Source organism: Sinohyriopsis cumingii, chromosome 5 (assembly GCF_028554795.1).
Source record: "Sinohyriopsis cumingii isolate HCF-2022 chromosome 5, ASM2855479v2, whole genome shotgun sequence".
In the NCBI taxonomy this organism is placed as follows: domain Eukaryota; kingdom Metazoa; phylum Mollusca; class Bivalvia; order Unionida; family Unionidae; genus Sinohyriopsis; species Sinohyriopsis cumingii.
In genome coordinates, this window is record NC_142965.1 from 148,310,434 (window position 1) to 148,330,838 (window position 20,405).

At 34.5% G+C, this 20,405-nt stretch overlaps 1 protein-coding gene across 1 annotated transcript in view; it reads right to left on the bottom strand.

Annotated features, from left to right (window-relative positions):
- Positions 1-8,246: 8,246 nt before the first annotated feature.
- The window catches only part of LOC149800431 (uncharacterized), a 43,867-nt gene continuing 31,708 nt past the window's right edge, over positions 8,247-20,405 (bottom strand). The window contains exon 4 of the mRNA XM_089958436.1: positions 8,247-9,333. Within this exon, the coding sequence (XP_089814562.1) occupies positions 8,497-9,333 (837 nt within the window). The 3' untranslated portion in view covers positions 8,247-8,496. The remainder of the gene's footprint in view (positions 9,334-20,405) is intronic.

The following is a 20,405-nucleotide window of genomic DNA, read 5'->3' on the forward strand; positions in this document are numbered from 1 at the left end:
GATGGTCTCAGATTAAATGCCACACTGTTTGTAAGACACCGTTTTAAAACAGCAATGCTGTTGTCAAGATAACCGTTTGTACACTGTGTATCAACACGCATTATCTTTAACTTCAAGAAACTGGTTAGGTCATTGTCTTTTATGCATATTAATTTGTAAATCCAAGAAAAGAGTCAGGCTATCGTATTTGAAGAAACATTAACCTATAGGCTCACGAAACGCACTGGGCCATTGTGTTTGAAGACACAGTAATCTATAACTTCAAGAAATACGTTGGGTCATTGCGTTTGATAACACATGCATTCATAAAGTCAAAAAGAGTGTCGCAGAATTGCATCCGAGTGGGTTTTGGGACCAAATGAACAAAACATAATGTGGGAAAGATGGAAATTTATGAATGAATTGATAATGATAAATATATGATGTAAAAATACAATGATTCTCTCAAGCTCTCAACATACGATTTACTCAAATCACTCTACACAACATTCACATATCGAAAATAAACAAACCAAATATTAAATAAAAATGAAGTGCAGATCAAAGAACCCTCATGGACTGCACATACCCCTCAAACAGTATTTTATTCAACAAAAGATTTACATAATCTCGAACAAAAAAATATATTAAGATTCAAAAATATTCTTAACACAAGATTCAAAATACTCTGGACACCACTAAGGTTCAAAATAATCTTGACACAACTTAAGATTCACAATAATCTTATCACAGCTAAGATTCACAATAATCTTATCACAACTAAGATTCACAATAATCTTATCACAACTAAGATTCACAATAATCTTATCACAACTAAGATTCACAATAATTTTATCACAACTAAGATTCACAATAATCTTATCATAACTAAGATTCACAATAATCTTATCACAACTAAGATTCACGATAATCTTATCACAACAGACAGCATTGTTCTGGAAGCTCCAGATGACTCCAAGAAATTTTAGACGGCTTCGTACAGCTTCGGACCGCACTAGTCATATTCACAATCACATTTCATAGACAATCACGGCTACAAACACGGTCAGCTACCATAACAGTCAGCGACGAACACAGTCAGCTACGAACACAGTCAGAATCAGCTACAATAAAACCAAATTGGACATAATAGTTTCTGTATAATCTCTAGATATGATAATACTTTAAATCTGCGTTGTAATAAACACATTAGTACGCGATAACACAGTACAAACCGAATAAGCTTCGCCTATCAAATAAAAAGAATGTAAATTTAACAATTACCCCTATGGCTGGAGAACAAAGGAGAGTGTATACTCCTTGACGTGATCCAAAAACGACCAGTGTGGTATTTAGAGATTCGTCTTACTTAAATCCATTGGAGAGTGAGTACAAGTCGGGATAGAATACCCGTGCATATCATGTTAGTCATGATACCTGTCACAAGTAATCTGTGGATAAATATATGTTAATACAGTCGCTTACCTGGAAAAACACATTCACCCTAGATAACATTGCACGCATGTACAACGAGAAATAGTCTAATTGTTTTTAAGACAAAACCAAGTTATTTCTTTGCCTAATTCTGTGACAAAGAGCGTTACTCATCTGTGTTCAGGCATACATAATCTATAACGCCAAGAAAACTGTTAGGCCATTAGTATGACGGAGTCATTAGTATGATGCGAAGCATGTAGCAGGATGCGAAGTTTGGTATGAAGCGAACTATTTGATTATTAACTGATCTATTCTTTAACAGTGTCTAAACATCGTTTGGTTGAATAATTGATTATCTGGTTGAAAACTTGTTAATATCCACTTTGGTGTCCGTGTGTCCTTGGCAGAGGTATACAAACCACATTTCCGCGACATGAAATGGCCTGTATTGTCATGATAGTGTCATTTATAAGTTTATGAGAATAACTATCTTTCTTAAAAAGTCTTCATTGATGCATTGATTTGAACGGGAAGGCATATAACGCTTGCATAAGAAGCCCAGATTTTAATATATTTTTTATTCGGTATTTTCATTATGCAGAAAAGCATCTCGATTTATGCTTTCGTTCATTCTATAAAGCGTAGTTTTAAATTCATAAAGTACTATGGAAGAATAGAAAGGAAGATATATGAATAATATAATACGGAAACAGTTGATATTTGTGTTGAAATTGTGTTGAGTTCGTAGAGCTCAAGATGCTGTTTATGATTAATCGTGTAATAATTCAGATCACAACCCTTTGGCGGAAAGAAAGAAAAAACTAATTGAAATGCACGAAATAAGGAAATTCCATTTCAAATGTATTGCGATTAGGCACGTTATTGAGTATAGGTATAAAATAAACTTATAAATATGCCCACTTGAAAAATATAGACCTTTTATTCATGCGAAAAATTGTTTCATCCTTTTCCTTCCATGACTGCTTTGTTGTCGATGTCAATATAGGCAAGAATATTGGCGTTAGCATAGACTGTCACGGATCTTCATATACGATCCAGGACGTGATTGTGCACATAGATACATAGAGGATCTCAAAAGGGTAATTATTTAATATTGAATTTTTGAAACGAATTGGATAATGTCCAGCTTTTGCGAGCCTTGGCGAGCCAAAGCTGAACATTTTTCAACGAGTTTCATAAATTTAATATTAAATCATTACCCAATTGAGATTCTATATATCACATAGTTTTTATTTCAGTGGAAATTATTTAGATAGAAAGAAGAACGAATAATTTCATTCATTCTGACAGACGGTGCACTTTTCATTTGCTGTGCATAAAATATAGTCCCAAACAAAGTTGAACTAGTAAAAGTAGAATGTACATTTTTACAAACTATAAATCAAAGAAAAAGCTTCTATCCGAATAAACAGAATATTTTATAACGACAAAATCATTTTTCAAAACAGAATGGTTAATGTCATGTGATGCCACATTAATACGGTAAACAATAGGCCTTGAGTACGTGTTTACCCAAAAATTACACTTGCAGAACTAAACGTAACGTGGTTGCTATTTTTATGTGAAATAGGGTTACTGGATGCAGAATTTCCCACATTAACTTCAATGCATTTGTGATCGGATATTTACAGTATTTGACTGGAGCAATAGACTGTACAGAAGACGTAACCATATTTGTTTTTGAGTCGGATTTGCATCCCATATATACTGTGAAAAGATGTTGTGGTTGGATAAAGTTCTGTCAGTTAGGAAACCCATTTAGGTCCTGATTCTTCTGTGAACAGATGTGAGTTTATTTACTTCTGTAAGTTAACATTTAAACCCCGCTTGTGTATCCGGTGGATTCGATATCTATGTTACGGATATACCTTTCCTTTACTCCATGCCGCCATCAAATAAGCAATACCCTTAGTTTTACTTCTTATTGTTGTTCCTGTCTTGTAGTTTTACGCCATTTTTCTCATTATGATATTATTATACATGACATAACAAACCCCTGTAGAGGTAACATATCCATATTCCGACAGCCGAGACAATTTTTCCTCAATTTCCTTTCGCAATTCTAGTTCAAAAATGGCCGCCAAAAATGTTCATTCAAAAAACAAAACATCCCAGAAGGCGGGATTAAAAACATTTTTCCACGATCCCAGCCAATCAGTAAAGAGGGTACTACTCAATAAGTTCATGGGCTTATTTGGACCAATAAGAAACACATAAAGTGATATTTTAACATGTGGTAATACCAGAAATATGAAACTGCAATTACTATAGGAAAACTTTACATACTATGTGATAATGTTAATTACTGGTTCGATAAACAGACTTGTCTCCTGCGCACGAATGCTTATAACAGCAACTTTGTAGTGTCCTCTTTTTAATGTAGCCTTGATTGAGATGGTATGGGGATTGGTGCGAACAGGAACACTGAATACGGTAGATGAGTACATGTTACAAGCACATTACTTTCCACATTAAATCTGTCCGGTCTGACTGTACTGCATGACAAATTGAGGAGTAAAGTTGTATGTCCTTAGTATATGACTCTTCCTGATGCAGATCTGTAAACAATATGTGTACACATGTATGCTAGATCAAACTTGGCTGTGTGCATAGTGGGCTGATCTCACGTTTACGCGTAGTTTATAGTTACATCAAGTTTACTAAGAATAATAATAACAATTAAACAGTTATTGTATAAACAAAATCTAAATATATTCTATCGTTTCATGCCCCTATTAGTCAAACCACGGTGTATTAGAATTTCGCTACAATGAATGGATTTTAAATTAAAGTGGTGACAATGGGGGGGGGGGGGTATGAATGACAATATAAATTAAACTAATTATACAATAGTATCACTTTAAATTCCTATCTTTTCAGCTGAAACAAGACGATCCCCATTGATAAAGTGGTAGTCTGGGATCATATTCATTTCTTACGAGTCAGTACCAGCCAGTGTAGTCTCAAATAGTGCATTTTAAGAGTATCCCCCCCCCCCCCAATATGTTTGATGGAGGATTAGTAGCTTGAATGGAGGCATTCTAGAACTAAGTTAATGGAAATTGTTCTTATTTTTAGAATATCAGCGTTACGGTATGATTGCTTGCATAGAAAATAATCCTTGCATTCTTTCTTCAAATTAAATGTATTATACAGTTCATTACTTAAAACAAATATCTGTCCATATATTTCTTAAGTGAAAATATGAATCAATAAATAAACAAATAAAGTTTACTGTAAATGCATAATTTAATAGATTATGACACTTGATTTTAATCCCATGATGTATTTTATTTATTGAATGTCATATGTAGAAGCCATATTTTACATGCTTTCCACACCAGAAAAGAAAAACAAAAATGTATTTCGACAGCAACAAAAATATCGCTTGAAAGTTATATGTTATTACTGGCACGGTGGACAACCATTACATACTATCCATGATGCCATGTGGTCTGTTTACGCTCTGTTTTAGACATTTATTCTTGATGATAACAACGTTTTAATGAATTTTTAATGAAAGCAGAACTGAATGCGTATATCTGAGTTGTAGGGAAGCTTAGGCTGGGGAATAGGAATAGAATAACCTACAAGCATGTATGAAATGTAAACACTAATATAGATTTTCCTAGAATTCTCATAACAGTTAAGAAGGAAATCGGCATACGTATTTCATGGAAATCGGGGCTGATTATCGGTTTATTTGTGAGCAAGGAAAACTAGACTTGAAAATAATTTGTTAAAACACTACATGCATTTTGACTGGACGTTTCTTATATTGGTAAAATTATATCTTTTGTCTGCCTTCCTAGACTTTCCACTATACATATCTCGTAATTGCATTTGACTTCCTAAACTTCTTTTTGCAAGCAAACTTTGCTAGTAAATGTGTTGACAGCTATTCCTGCAGCAACATGGCCTCCTCTTCCTGCAACTATAAGGTATCATCAGCATCATCCTGATGGTCAAGTACCGCGAAGGTGCTAATATATTTAATCAGTCTTACGAACGTGTTTACGGGTGTTGTATATAGATGTAAAGAAGCTATTTATATCTCGCATTATAAACAGTTATGTGGTTTATACAACAATGGCGACAAAGTGTTTATTTGCAACGATGCTTGGACCTATCTACATGAAGAGTTTTCTTATTGATGAAATGAAAGCAGACACACACACACACACACACACACACACAACTACCCACACACGCAAATCCTAAAACTAGACCAAGCCACGTGCATAGTGGCAAGGCGTTCTTCGGATGTATCGAAAAAGTATTTGTTTCACTATCGGATTAGGTCGTTTGTGATTGGCTGGCTACTGCCACTATATGCCTTGCGGTTTCTAGTGTCAATAGTGGCTCAGGTAGTTTGTGATTGGCTAGTTACTGCAACTATTTGCCTTGTGTTATCTAGGTCAACATTGACAGTTCTGAGTTCGTTGCTGATACGGATCAATAACAAAAATGTGTTCGACGACCAATATCATCGTAGTCAGATATAATTTTGCAAAAACATCTAAAACACGACATATCTATAAACTAGTTCATCATTCTCCAGTAGAAGACTACATTTGCATCATGGACTGTAAATCTCTACAGCTGGAGTCACTAAGTACAGTACTCAGTGGATGCTATATTTATACCGAGGTAAACACGATTTTCCACGATTGCTACTGAAACCACAGCTTCATTGAAAATAAGATCTTTCTCCGCATTTCTACTTTCCCTTAAAAAGTTCTGATATAAATAGGAAACAATCATCTTAGTTTCCACATGAATAACTCAAATCGACAGGACAACTCATGTATTTATACTCAATGTACTATACTGTACTGATATTTAGTTCATATTATCAACGGGGACAACGTACAATAAGTACGCGCGGACTACGCACAACATAAGACTGGAATATGCTCAAAACACGTGACTAAATTAAAACAATAATTCACAGTTATTATTGAATCTGCATTCTCCTTTGCAAATTGTATAAACTACGATGGGTAATATACCCTACTGGACATACCAATAATCTGGGCGGCGGGTACTAAAAAAAGCACTTTCTAAGTTTGATTGTACTTCGAACACTCGTTATTTCCTCCAATTTATTTTTAAAAAATCTTGATCAATACACTTTCATTAATAAAGATTATGGGTTCTTAAATATGCTGTAAATTTGGCAAATGTATATATCATGACCAACCACTCCTACCTGAGTAAATCTTGGAAGAAATAACGCACACTAGAGGGAATCGTTCGCACAAACAATATACTATTAAATGGAAGATCTTATTCAATTCTAAGTTGTCCGCATGTATAATACTTTTTTGGAACTCTAACCAGGATCAGTACCTAATCTGTCTAATATCAATTACATTTATGGACATCACAAAATTGTTTTTATACCTATTTAATAATAACAGCAATATAAAATAATAATGCTACTAATAATAATGCAGTATACAGCATGCATTTATAGGCGTTGCTAGCATATCAGCATAGTCAAGGCTATATAAAGCTTAGTAGTGACGTCATAGTGGCCATTTTCCTTGTCCGCCATCAATCATGTCAAACACTTGTCTATTTTTACTATTACATTTCGCCTTGTTGCTATAAATCCTCAAAGCTGTCGGTTTAATGTTAAGTTCCCATTGTCTCTCAACGACCACAAACAATGGCGGCTTAGTCTTTAAATCCCAGTTCCCTGAAACCGCAGGCACGTATATCATAGGATTCCTCTTGAGATAAGAATAAAATAGAAATAATTCGTAAGCATGCATCATTAAGAGTCAACTCTCATTGTAAAAACAGCTTGTCATGTGACCCATCTCATTTCAATCCAAATTATAAGATACGCTGCCACATTCCTATGGTTCAAGTATACCGGAACGTTGTCATTCTTTGATTCCACAAACGCCACACCATTCATGGAGGACACCATTCTGCAAACAGTACTCTCTGATTTTATTTTGCCGCTCAGTATGGCGCCAGGTTATTCTCGCCTTGAATCGCAAGCCACTGTTTGCCGTCACAGCACAACTTCGACGAACAAATCAAACTTTGCGTGAATATTGTGCGAAAGGGTGTGAAAATAAAAACTAAAATATAACTAAGTCATAATTCGGAACCGCTGACCTAAATGAGAATTAACGAATCATGTGCATGCTTATTAAAAATACTACAAGCATACGTTTAATAACAGTGTTTATCAACGTGGAAGAGACAACATATTGCATCTAAATTCTAGCCCTATAGGTTGCATTTTTATCTAACCAAACCAGAAAGTTTATCACCTTCTATCACATATTAATATGTTTGAATCCATGAACACATGCATATTTATTAAATTTTAAAACCTGAGTGAGATAAACATCTTTTATTTTGTTCCTGTTTTATATAGAAGTCCTTGCATGCAATTACGAATTGATTTTCTTCCAAGCATAAGCTATTTTCTTGAAAATCGCGTTTAGTTCTGATGTCTTTTCACGTAAATGACATGAATAACCATATACATCTGCAGGCACAATTGAACGTTTTATTTGATTTGGATCCTTATTAGTATACATGTCCTTCATACGAATGTTTTATTTGATTTGGATCTTTATTGATATACATGTCTTTCATACGAATGTTTTATTTGATTTGGATCCCTATTAATATACATGTCGTTCATACGAATGTTTTATTTGATATGGATCCTTATTAGTAAACATGTCTTTCATACGAATGTTTGCATTGATAACGAGCAAAATTAGATAATTAATATTGAAAAGATAAAGACAATTGATAAAAAGTAAAAACCGGCCCTGTGCGAAAGCATCCATTGTAATTTTAATTAGGAGAACGTGTTATTTAATGAGCTTAGCAAATGTTTGCCGATTCTATACACTCTGACAAGATTGCATAGCATCCAACATTTGCCGACTCTCTACACTTTGACAAGATTGCATAGCAACCAACAAACAAGCAAAGCAATCAACTAACAAACAAAAATGACCAACAATAACACAGATTGTAGTGCAACGAACATGAAATTCATTTAACCATTTAATTATCGACTTAAATTTTCTGACTGAATTTTCTCATAATTTCAAGTTGTCCATTTGCTACTGCCAACTCGAATGCTGTGACACCTTCATATGTTTCAATGCTAATATCCACGTCTTTCCTAGACAATATTAAATCTACTAATTCTGCTTTGCCGTACTCTGCCGCCCAGTGAAGAATTGTTCGACCACTTTTTGCATCTGCAGCGTTAATATCTGCCCCGCCATCCAAAAGGATTCGGACGACCTCAGTGTTATTGAGGAATGCTGCGAGATGAAGGCATTTTAGGCCGTCAAAGTTTCTTATTTCATGATAACATCGGGATGATACATTGCACATGAGAAGAGAAACCATTTCAGAATCACCAATTTGGCAAGCTAAATGTAGAGGAGTGTTACCCCGGTGATCCTGTATGTCCGTATGTGCACCTGCTTCCAGAAGCATTCTCACAATGAAAGCCTGTCCTGTTAACACAGCCAAATGTAATGGTGTTTGAAAAAGAAAGTTGCAAATGTTCAGCAGGTCAGAATTACATAGAAGATCGATCATTTTGATAGCAAGGGTTTCCTGTTCCATAATTATCAAATGATGTAGGAAGGTATCACCATCCAAGTCTTGGACTCGCAGGACTTTCATAGTTTCGATTCCATTCAAAGTTTTTTCACCTGTGAACTCATGCGTTGCATCTGAAGTTTTGTAAATATATTCTCTTTCATCGGTTGACACAGTGAGTAACCTAAACTGATCGCAGACATTCATTGAAAGGACGTTTCTTTCTCTATAATGGATTCCCCCTTGCTTGTCAACAGGAATTATACGGTTTTCTACGGAAGACATTGTGAGAAGATGTCAGCTGAAGAAGATATAAACAATAACTTAAAACTGGAAATACATTAACAAACTGAATTTGTATGAGCCTTTAATATTTTGCTATGTATGCTCAATAAATGTACACTGACTTTAGAGTAAAATTTATGAAAATTGAACTTTGTTCTGTCAGAAAAGCACGCACGCACTTAACATAATACCTTGTGCAAAAATCATATTCAGAATCCTAAGACACAAATATGTATATATGTGATGGTTTGTTTATGCATGTTGATTTATAACTGTACAGGAACAATTGTAGTATGTGCTGATCATTACAAATGATGGCGAGGGCAGATTTTACTCTAAGAATAAACTTTTGAACGTAATTTATAGATAGGTAGATATCGATAGATGGATACAATTACATAAATAAATAGAAAATAAATATTTCTGGCACATACCTCTTTGCAAGAACGTGTTGTGATTTGCCTTTCTTTACTGTCTTGTTTTGTGAATTAAAAGGGCTCTTAGATTTACAGCTCTGAAATGTATTCAACCTCCAGGTTCCGATACTCGTCTGTGCTTTGGTATATGCTACGCTCCCGATCGTACTTATATATACACACTAATGCAGTATGAGTACTTGGGAAATCCCGCACACTCACTTTTTAGCCAGCCCAATCGCTGGAAGAACTCAACCAATTTTGTTTGCTGATGGAGTAAAAAACCTTCAGATGAATATACCATTATTACGAAATGAGCAGGGCGGGCTTCGTTGAAGTCATATCTATCTGAATTAAATACATTTGGGAGTGTACCTGAGTAAAACGGTTATACGTTCCACATTTTGACCTAGTTCGTAATTGCTGCACTTGTGTATATAGGCTTGTTATATCGGAGTCACGGTAATTATTCAGCTCTAATAGTAAGCCCGTGGAAACACTATGATATCAAATATACAATAACTTTAGATTTTCTAATGCTCGGCATTAATTCTATATTTCTCTGTATATACCAATTCCTCGTGCAAGCTTTTGTAAGGAGAAAGCCGCATGTCCTGTGTCTAATGTTGTTGTAATTTTATTGATTTGAACGGGAAGGCATATAACGCTTGCATAAGAAGCCCAGATTTTAATATATTTTCTATTCCGTATTTTCATTATGCAGAAAAGCAGCTCGATTTATGCTTTCGTTCATTCTATAAAGCGTAGTTTTAAATTCATAAAGTACTATGGAAGAATAGAAAGGAAGATATATGAATAATATATACGGAAACAGTTGATATGTGTGTTGAAATTGTGTTGAGTTCGTAGAGCTCAAGATGTTGTTTATGATAAATCGTGTAATAATTCAGATCACAACCCTTTCGCGGAATGAAAGAAAAAAAACTAATTGAAATGCACGAAATAAGGAAATTCCATTTCAAATGTATTGCGATTAGGCACGTTATTGAGTATAGGTATAAAATAAACTTATAAATATACCCACTTGAAAAATATAGACCTTTAATTCATGCGAAAAATTGTTTCATCCTTTTCCTTCCATGACTGCATTGTTGTTGATGTCAATATAGGCAAGAATATTGGAATTAGCATAGATTGTCACGGATCTTCCTATACGATCCAGGACGTGACTGACAATACCTTTAGATTTTCGAATGCTCGGCATTAATTCTATATTTCTCTGTATATACCAATTCTTCGTGCAAGCTTTTGTAAGGAGAAAACCGCATGTCCTGTGTCTAATGTTGATGTAATTTTATTTTGTCCATGTGATTTCAATTTCGCACCGAATGAATCGGGTTCCTATATCAGTAGTGAGTGTTCCAATATCACGTCTGTATGAGGACTGAAATTCCATCAAAAAAATATTGTCTATGTCGATTTTCATTTACGACTGGCAACAACTCTTAAACGATTCGTTTTACTAGAATTTTACTTTACATTATCAACCGATCCTGGCCAGTCAGACCGATATATAAATCAAGTTTAGTTTATGTTCACCCATTTCTTGACTGGTTCCCATTCGGACAAAAAATTAGTAGAGAGAGAGAGACAGAGAGAGAGAGATTGAAATATAATTTTAATCTGTTCTTGGTGCTTTCGCGATTTTATAAAAACAAACATCATTTACTGACTTTTAATCAATCCAGAATGCATTTTCCCGCTTGAATCCTCCTGTTACATATTTATACTAATGGTTAGTCGAAAGGTATTTGCTTTCAGGATGTCCCATACATTTGTGGTGAAGATGGTCTCAGATTAAATGCGATACTGTTTGTAAGACACCGTTTTAAAACAGCAATGCTATTGTCAAGATAACCGTTTGTACACTGTGTATCAACACGCATTATCTTTAACTTCAAGAAAATGGTTAGGTCATTGTCTTTTATACACATATTAATTTGTAAATCCAAGAAAAGAGTCAGGCCATTGTGTTTGAAGACACAGTAATATATAACTTCAAGAAATGCATTGGGTCATTGCGTGTAATAGCACATGCATTCATAAAGTCACGAAAAGCGTTACTCATCTGTGTTCAGACATACATTAATCTATAACGCCAAGAAAAGTGTTATGACATTTGTATGACGCAGTCATTTGTATGATGCAAAGCATTTAGCTTGATGCAAAGTTTGATATGAAGCCAACTATTTGATTATTAGCTGATTTATTTTTTACACAATGTCTAAACATCATCTGGATGAATAATTGATTATCTGGTTGAAAAATTGTTAATATCCATTTTGGCGTCCGGGTGTCCTTGGCAAAGGTATACAACTCACATTTCAGCGACATGAAATAACCTGTATTGTGATGATAGTGTCATTTATAGGTTTATGATAATAACTATCTTTCTTAAAAAGTCTTCATTGATGCATTGATTTGAACGGGAAGGCATATAACGCTTGCATAAGAAGCCCAGATTTTAATATATTTTCTATTCCGTATTTTCATTATGCAGAAAAGCAGCTCGATTTATGCTTTCGTTCATTCTATAAAGCGTAGTTTTAAATTCATAAAGTACTATGGAAGAATAGAAAGGAAGATATATGAATAATATATACGGAAACAGTTGATATGTGTGTTGAAATTGTGTTGAGTTCGTAGAGCTCAAGATGCTGTTTATGATTAATCGTGTAATAATTCAGATCACAACCCTTTCGCGGAATGAAAGAAAAAAACTAATTGAAATGCACGAAATAAGGAAATTCCATTTCATATGTATTGCGATTAGGCACGTTATTGAGTATAGGTATAAAATAAACTTATAAATATACCCACTTGAAAAATATAGACCTTTTATTCATGCGAAAAATTGTTTCATCCTTTTCCTTCCATGACTGCATTGTTGTTGATGTCAATATAGGCAAGAATATTGGAATTAGCATAGATTGTCACGGATCTTCCTATACGATCCAGGACGTGACTGTGTACATAGATACACAGAGGATCTCAAATGGGTAACGATTTAATACTCAGTTTATGAAACGAGTTGAATAATGTCCAACGTGTTTCATAAATTTAATGTTAAATCATTACCCATTTGAGATTTCTTTTTAACACAGTGTTTATTTCAGTGGAAATTATTTAGATAGAAAGAAGAACGAATATGTTCGTTCATTCTGACAGACGGTGCACCTTTCATTTGTTGTGCATAAAGTATAGTCCCAAAGAAAGTTAAACTATTTTAAAATAAAATATTTTCCCAAACAAAGTTGAACAAGTAAAAGTAGATTGTACATTTTCACAAACTATAAATCAACGAAAAAGCGTAATCCGAATTAACATGACATTTTATAACGAAAAAAAATCATTTTTCAAAACAGAATGGTTAGAGCTATGTAATGCCACATTGATGCGGTAAAAAGTAAGGATAGAGTTCATGTTTGCCCTACAATGTCACTTGAAGAACTAAACGTTACATTGTTGCTATTTTTATGTGAAAATAGGATTACTGGATGCAGAAATTCCCACATTTACTGCAATGCATTTGTGACCGGATATTTACAGTATTTCACTGGAACAATAGACTGAACAGAAGACGTAAACAAATTTCTTTTTGAGTCGGATTTGCATCTCATATATACTGCGTAAAGATGCTGTGGTTGGATAAAGTTCTGTCAGTTAGGAGACCCATGTATGTCCTAATTCTTCTGTGAACAGAGGTGAGTTTATTTATTTGCAAGTTAACATTTAAACCACGCTTGTATATACGGTGGATTCTATATATATGTTACGGATATATCGCTCCCCCACCCCGCCATCAAATAAGCAATGCCCTTAGTTTTACTTCTTATTGTTGTTCTGGTGTAGTAGTTTTACGCCATATTTCTCATTATGATATTGTTATACATGATATAACAAACCCCTGTAGGGGTATTATATCCATATTCCGACAGCCGAGACAATTTTTCATCAATTTCCTTTCGGGAGTCGAGTTCAAAAATTGCTACCAAAAATGTTCATTCAAAACCAAACATTCCAGAAGGTTAATAACTTTTTCCCATGATCCCAGCCAATCAGTAAAAAGGATACTGCACACTAATTTCATAGGCTTATTTCGACTAAAATGAATCACATAAAGTGATATTTTAACATGTGGTAATATCAGAAATATGAAACTGCACATGCCATAGTTAAATATACCTACTATGTGATAATGTTAACTACTGCTTCCATAAACAGACTTGTCTCCTGCGCACGAATGATTTTATCAGCAACTTTGTAGTGTCCTCTTTTTAATGTAGAATTGATTGAGATGGCATGGGGATTGGTGCGAATAGGAACACTGAATACGGTAGATGAGTACATGTTGCTCGTACATTCTTTTCATATTAAATCTGTCCGGTCTGACTGTACTGCATGACAAATTGAGGAGTAAAGATGTATGTCCTTAGCATATGACTCTTCCTGATGCAGAACTGTAAACAATAGGTGGTGTACACATGTATACTAGAGCAAACTTGGCTGTGCGCATACTGGGTAGATCTCACGTTTACGCGTAGTTTATATTTACATAAAGCTGACTAAGAATCATAAAAACAATTAAACAGTTAATGTATAAACAAAATCTAAATATATTCTATCGTTTCATGCACCTATTAATCAAACCAAGAGAATTTCCCACCCACCCCATAGTTTTGATGGAGGATTAGTAGCTTGTATGGAGGCATTCTAAAACTAACTTAAAAGAAACTGTTCTTATTTTTAGAATATCAGCATTACGGTATGATTGCTTGCATAGAAAATAATGTTTGCATTCTTTCTTCAAATTAAATATATTAGACAGTTCATTTTTTAAAACATATATCTGTCCATATATTTCTTCAGTGAAAATATGAATAAATAAATAAATAAAGGATACTTTAAATGCATAATTTAATAGATTATGACACTTGATTTTAATCCCATGATGCATTTTGTTTATTAAATGTCAGATGTAGAAGCCATATTTCTACCGCTACAAAAATATCGCTTGAAAGTTATATGTTATTATTGGCACGGTGGACAACCATTACATACTCTCCATGTTGCCATATCGTCTGTTTACGCTCTGTTTAACACATTTATTCTTGATGATAACAAAGTTGTGATGAATTTTTAAAGAAAGCAGAAATGAATGCGTATATCTTAGTTGTAGCGAAGCTTAGGCTGGGGAATAGGAATAGAATAACCTGCAAGCATGTATGAAATGTAAACACTAATATGGATTTTCCTAGAATTCTCATAACAGGTAAAAAGGAGATCGGCATACGAATTTCATGGAAATCGGAGCTGATTACAGGTTTATTTCTGAGCAAATAAAACTAGACTTGAAAATAATTTCTTAAACCACTACATGCATTTTGACTGGATGTTTTTTATACTGGAAAAATTATATCTTTTATCTGCCTTCCTACACTTTCCACCATACATATCTCGTAATTCTATTTGACTTCCTAAACTTCTATTTGCAAGCAAACTTTGCTAGTAAATGTGTTGACAGCTATTCCTGCAGCAACATGGCCTCCTCTTCCTTCAACTATAATGAATCATCAGCATCATCATGATGGTCAAGTACCACGAAGGTGCTAATAGATTTCATCAGACTTACGAACGTGTTTATAGGTGTTGTATATAGATGTAAAGAAGTTGTTTATATCTCGCCCTATAAACAGTTATGTAGTTTATATAACAATGGTGACCAAGCGTTTAGTTACAACGATACTTGGACATGTCTACCTGAAGAACATTCTTATTGGTGAAATGAAAGCAGACACACACATAAACAAACACACACACACACATAAACAAACACACACACACACACTCATATCGTAAGACTTGACCTAGCCACGTTCATAGTGGCAAGGCATCCCTGGAATGTATACTAGATGTATTTAATGTTTCATTATCGGTTTAGATCGTTTGTGATTGGTTGGTTACTGCCACTATATGCCTTGCGGTATCTTGTGTCAATAGTGGGTCAGAAAGTTTGTTATTGGCTGGTTACTGACTTTTAATCAATCCAGAATGCATTTTCCCGCGTGCATCCTCCGGTTACATATTTATGCTAATGGTTAGTCGAAAGGTATTTGCTTTCAGGATGTCCCATAGATTTATTGTGAAGATGGTCTCAGATTAAATGCCACACTGTTTGTAAGACACCGTTTTAAAACAGCAATGCTGTTGTCAAGATAACCGTTTGTACACTGTGTATCAACACGCATTATCTTTAACTTCAAGAAACTGGTTAGGTCATTGTCTTTTATGCATATTAATTTGTAAATCCAAGAAAAGAGTCAGGCTATCGTATTTGAAGAAACATTAACCTATAGGCTCACGAAACGCACTGGGCCATTGTGTTTGAAGACACAGTAATCTATAACTTCAAGAAATACGTTGGGTCATTGCGTTTGATAACACATGCATTCATAAAGTCAAAAAGAGTGTCGCAGAATTGCATCCGAGTGGGTTTTGGGACCAAATGAACAAAACATAATGTGGGAAAGATGGAAATTTATGAATGAATTGATAATGATAAATATATGATGTAAAAATACAATGATTCTCTCAAGCTCTCAACATACGATTTACTCAAATCACTCTACACAACATTCACATATCGAAAATAAACAAACCAAATATTAAATAAAAATGAAGTGCAGATCAAAGAACCCTCATGGACTGCACATACCCCTCAAACAGTATTTTATTCAACAAAAGATTTACATAATCTCGAACAAAAAAATATATTAAGATTCAAAAATATTCTTAACACAAGATTCAAAATACTCTGGACACCACTAAGGTTCAAAATAATCTTGACACAACTTAAGATTCACAATAATCTTATCACAGCTAAGATTCACAATAATCTTATCACAACTAAGATTCACAATAATCTTATCACAACTAAGATTCACAATAATCTTATCACAACTAAGATTCACAATAATTTTATCACAACTAAGATTCACAATAATCTTATCATAACTAAGATTCACAATAATCTTATCACAACTAAGATTCACGATAATCTTATCACAACAGACAGCATTGTTCTGGAAGCTCCAGATGACTCCAAGAAATTTTAGACGGCTTCGTACAGCTTCGGACCGCACTAGTCATATTCACAATCACATTTCATAGACAATCACGGCTACAAACACGGTCAGCTACCATAACAGTCAGCGACGAACACAGTCAGCTACGAACACAGTCAGAATCAGCTACAATAAAACCAAATTGGACATAATAGTTTCTGTATAATCTCTAGATATGATAATACTTTAAATCTGCGTTGTAATAAACACATTATTACGCGATAACACAGTACAAACCGAATAAGCTTCGCCTATCAAATAAAAAGAATGTAAATTTAACAATTACCCCTATGGCTGGAGAACAAAGGAGAGTGTATACTCCTTGACGTGATCCAAAAACGACCAGTGTGGTATTTAGAGATTCGTCTTACTTAAATCCATTGGAGAGTGAGTACAAGTCGGGATAGAATACCCGTGCATATCATGTTAGTCATGATACCTGTCACAAGTAATCTGTGGATAAATATATGTTAATACAGTCGCTTACCTGGAAAAACACATTCACCCTAGATAACATTGCACGCATGTACAACGAGAAATAGTCTAATTGTTTTTAAGACAAAACCAAGTTATTTCTTTGCCTAATTCTGTGACAAAGAGCGTTACTCATCTGTGTTCAGGCATACATAATCTATAACGCCAAGAAAACTGTTAGGCCATTAGTATGACGGAGTCATTAGTATGATGCGAAGCATGTAGCAGGATGCGAAGTTTGGTATGAAGCGAACTATTTGATTATTAACTGATCTATTCTTTAACAGTGTCTAAACATCGTTTGGTTGAATAATTGATTATCTGGTTGAAAACTTGTTAATATCCACTTTGGTGTCCGTGTGTCCTTGGCAGAGGTATACAAACCACATTTCCGCGACATGAAATGGCCTGTATTGTCATGATAGTGTCATTTATAAGTTTATGAGAATAACTATCTTTCTTAAAAAGTCTTCATTGATGCATTGATTTGAACGGGAAGGCATATAACGCTTGCATAAGAAGCCCAGATTTTAATATATTTTTTATTCGGTATTTTCATTATGCAGAAAAGCATCTCGATTTATGCTTTCGTTCATTCTATAAAGCGTAGTTTTAAATTCATAAAGTACTATGGAAGAATAGAAAGGAAGATATATGAATAATATAATACGGAAACAGTTGATATTTGTGTTGAAATTGTGTTGAGTTCGTAGAGCTCAAGATGCTGTTTATGATTAATCGTGTAATAATTCAGATCACAACCCTTTGGCGGAAAGAAAGAAAAAACTAATTGAAATGCACGAAATAAGGAAATTCCATTTCAAATGTATTGCGATTAGGCACGTTATTGAGTATAGGTATAAAATAAACTTATAAATATGCCCACTTGAAAAATATAGACCTTTTATTCATGCGAAAAATTGTTTCATCCTTTTCCTTCCATGACTGCTTTGTTGTCGATGTCAATATAGGCAAGAATATTGGCGTTAGCATAGACTGTCACGGATCTTCATATACGATCCAGGACGTGATTGTGTACATAGATACATAGAGGATCTCAAAAGGGTAACTATTTAATATTGAATTTTTGAAACGAATTGGATAATGTCCAGCTTTTGCGAGCCTTGGCGAGCCAAAGCTGAACATTTTTCAACGAGTTTCATAAATTTAATATTAAATCATTACCCAATTTGAGATTCTATATATCACATAGTTTTTATTTCAGTGGAAATTATTTAGATAGAAAGAAGAACGAATAATTTCATTCATTCTGACAGACGGTGCACTTTTCATTTGCTGTGCATAAAATATAGTCCCAAACAAAGTTGAACTAGTAAAAGTAGAATGTACATTTTTACAAACTATAAATCAAAGAAAAAGCTTCTATCCGAATAAACAGAATATTTTATAACGACAAAATCATTTTTCAAAACAGAATGGTTAATGCTATGTGATGCCACATTAATACGGTAAACAATAGGCCTTGAGTACGTGTTTACCCAAAAATTACACTTGCAGAACTAAACGTAACGTGGTTGCTATTTTTATGTGAAATAGGGTTACTGGATGCAGAATTTCCCACATTAACTTCAATGCATTTGTGATCGGATATTTACAGTATTTGACTGGAGCAATAGACTGTACAGAAGACGTAACCATATTTGTTTTTGAGTCGGATTTGCATCCCATATATACTGTGAAAAGATGTTGTGGTTGGATAAAGTTCTGTCAGTTAGGAAACCCATTTAGGTCCTGATTCTTCTGTGAACAGATGTGAGTTTATTTACTTCTGTAAGTTAACATTTAAACCCTGCTTGTGTATCCGGTGGATTCGATATCTATGTTACGGATATACCTTTCCTTTACTCCATGCCGCCATCAAATAAGCAATACCCTTAGTTTTACTTCTTATTGTTGTTCCTGTCTTGTAGTTTTACGCCATTTTTCTCATTATGATATTATTATACATGACATAACAAACCCCTGTAGAGGTAACATATCCATATTCCGACAGCCGAGACAATTTTTCCTCAATTTCCTTTCGCAATTCTAGTTCAAAAATGGCCGCCAAAAATGTTCATTCAAAAAACAAAATATCCCAGAAGCCGGGATTAAAAACGTTTTTCCACGATCCCAGCCAATCAGTAAAGAGGGTACTACTCAATAAGTTCATGGGCTTATTTGGACCAATAAGAAACACATAAAGTGATATTTTAACATGTGGTAATACCAGAAATATGAAACTGCACTTACTATAGGAAAACTTTACATACTCTGTGATAATGTTAATTACTGGTTCGATAAACAGACTTGTCTCCTGCGCACGAATGCTTATAACAGCAACTTTGTAGTGTCCTCTTTTTAATGTAGCCTTTTTGATGAGATGGTATGGGGATTGGTGCGAATAGGAACACTGAATACGGTAGATGAGTACATGTTACAAGCACATTACTTTCCACATTAAATCTGTCCGGTCTGACTGTACTGCATGACAAATTGAGGAGTAGAGTTGTATGTCCTTAGTATAGGACTCTTCCTGATGCAGAACTGTAAACAATAGGTGTACACATGTATACTAGATCAAACTTGGCTGTGTGCATAGTGGGCTGATATTTGTTAGTAAGTGTGTTGACAACTATTCCAGCAACAACATGGCCTCCTCTTCCTGCAACTATACTGTATCATCAGCAGCATCATGATGGTCAAGTACCGCGAAGGTGCTAATAGATTTCATCAGTCTTACGAACGTGTTTAAGGGTGTTGTATATAGATGTAAAGAAGCTGTTTATATCTCGTCCTATAAACAGTTATGTAGTTTATATAACAATGGCGACAAAGTTTTTATATACAACGATACTTCGACATATCTACCTGAAGAGTATTCTTATTGGTGAAATGAAAGCAGACACACACACACATACACACCAACCCAGCCACCCACACACGCAAATCCTAAGACTAGACCTAGCCACGTGCATAGTCGCAAGGCATCCCTCAGATGTATCGAAAAAGTATTTGTTTCACTATCGGATTCGGTCGTTTGTGATTG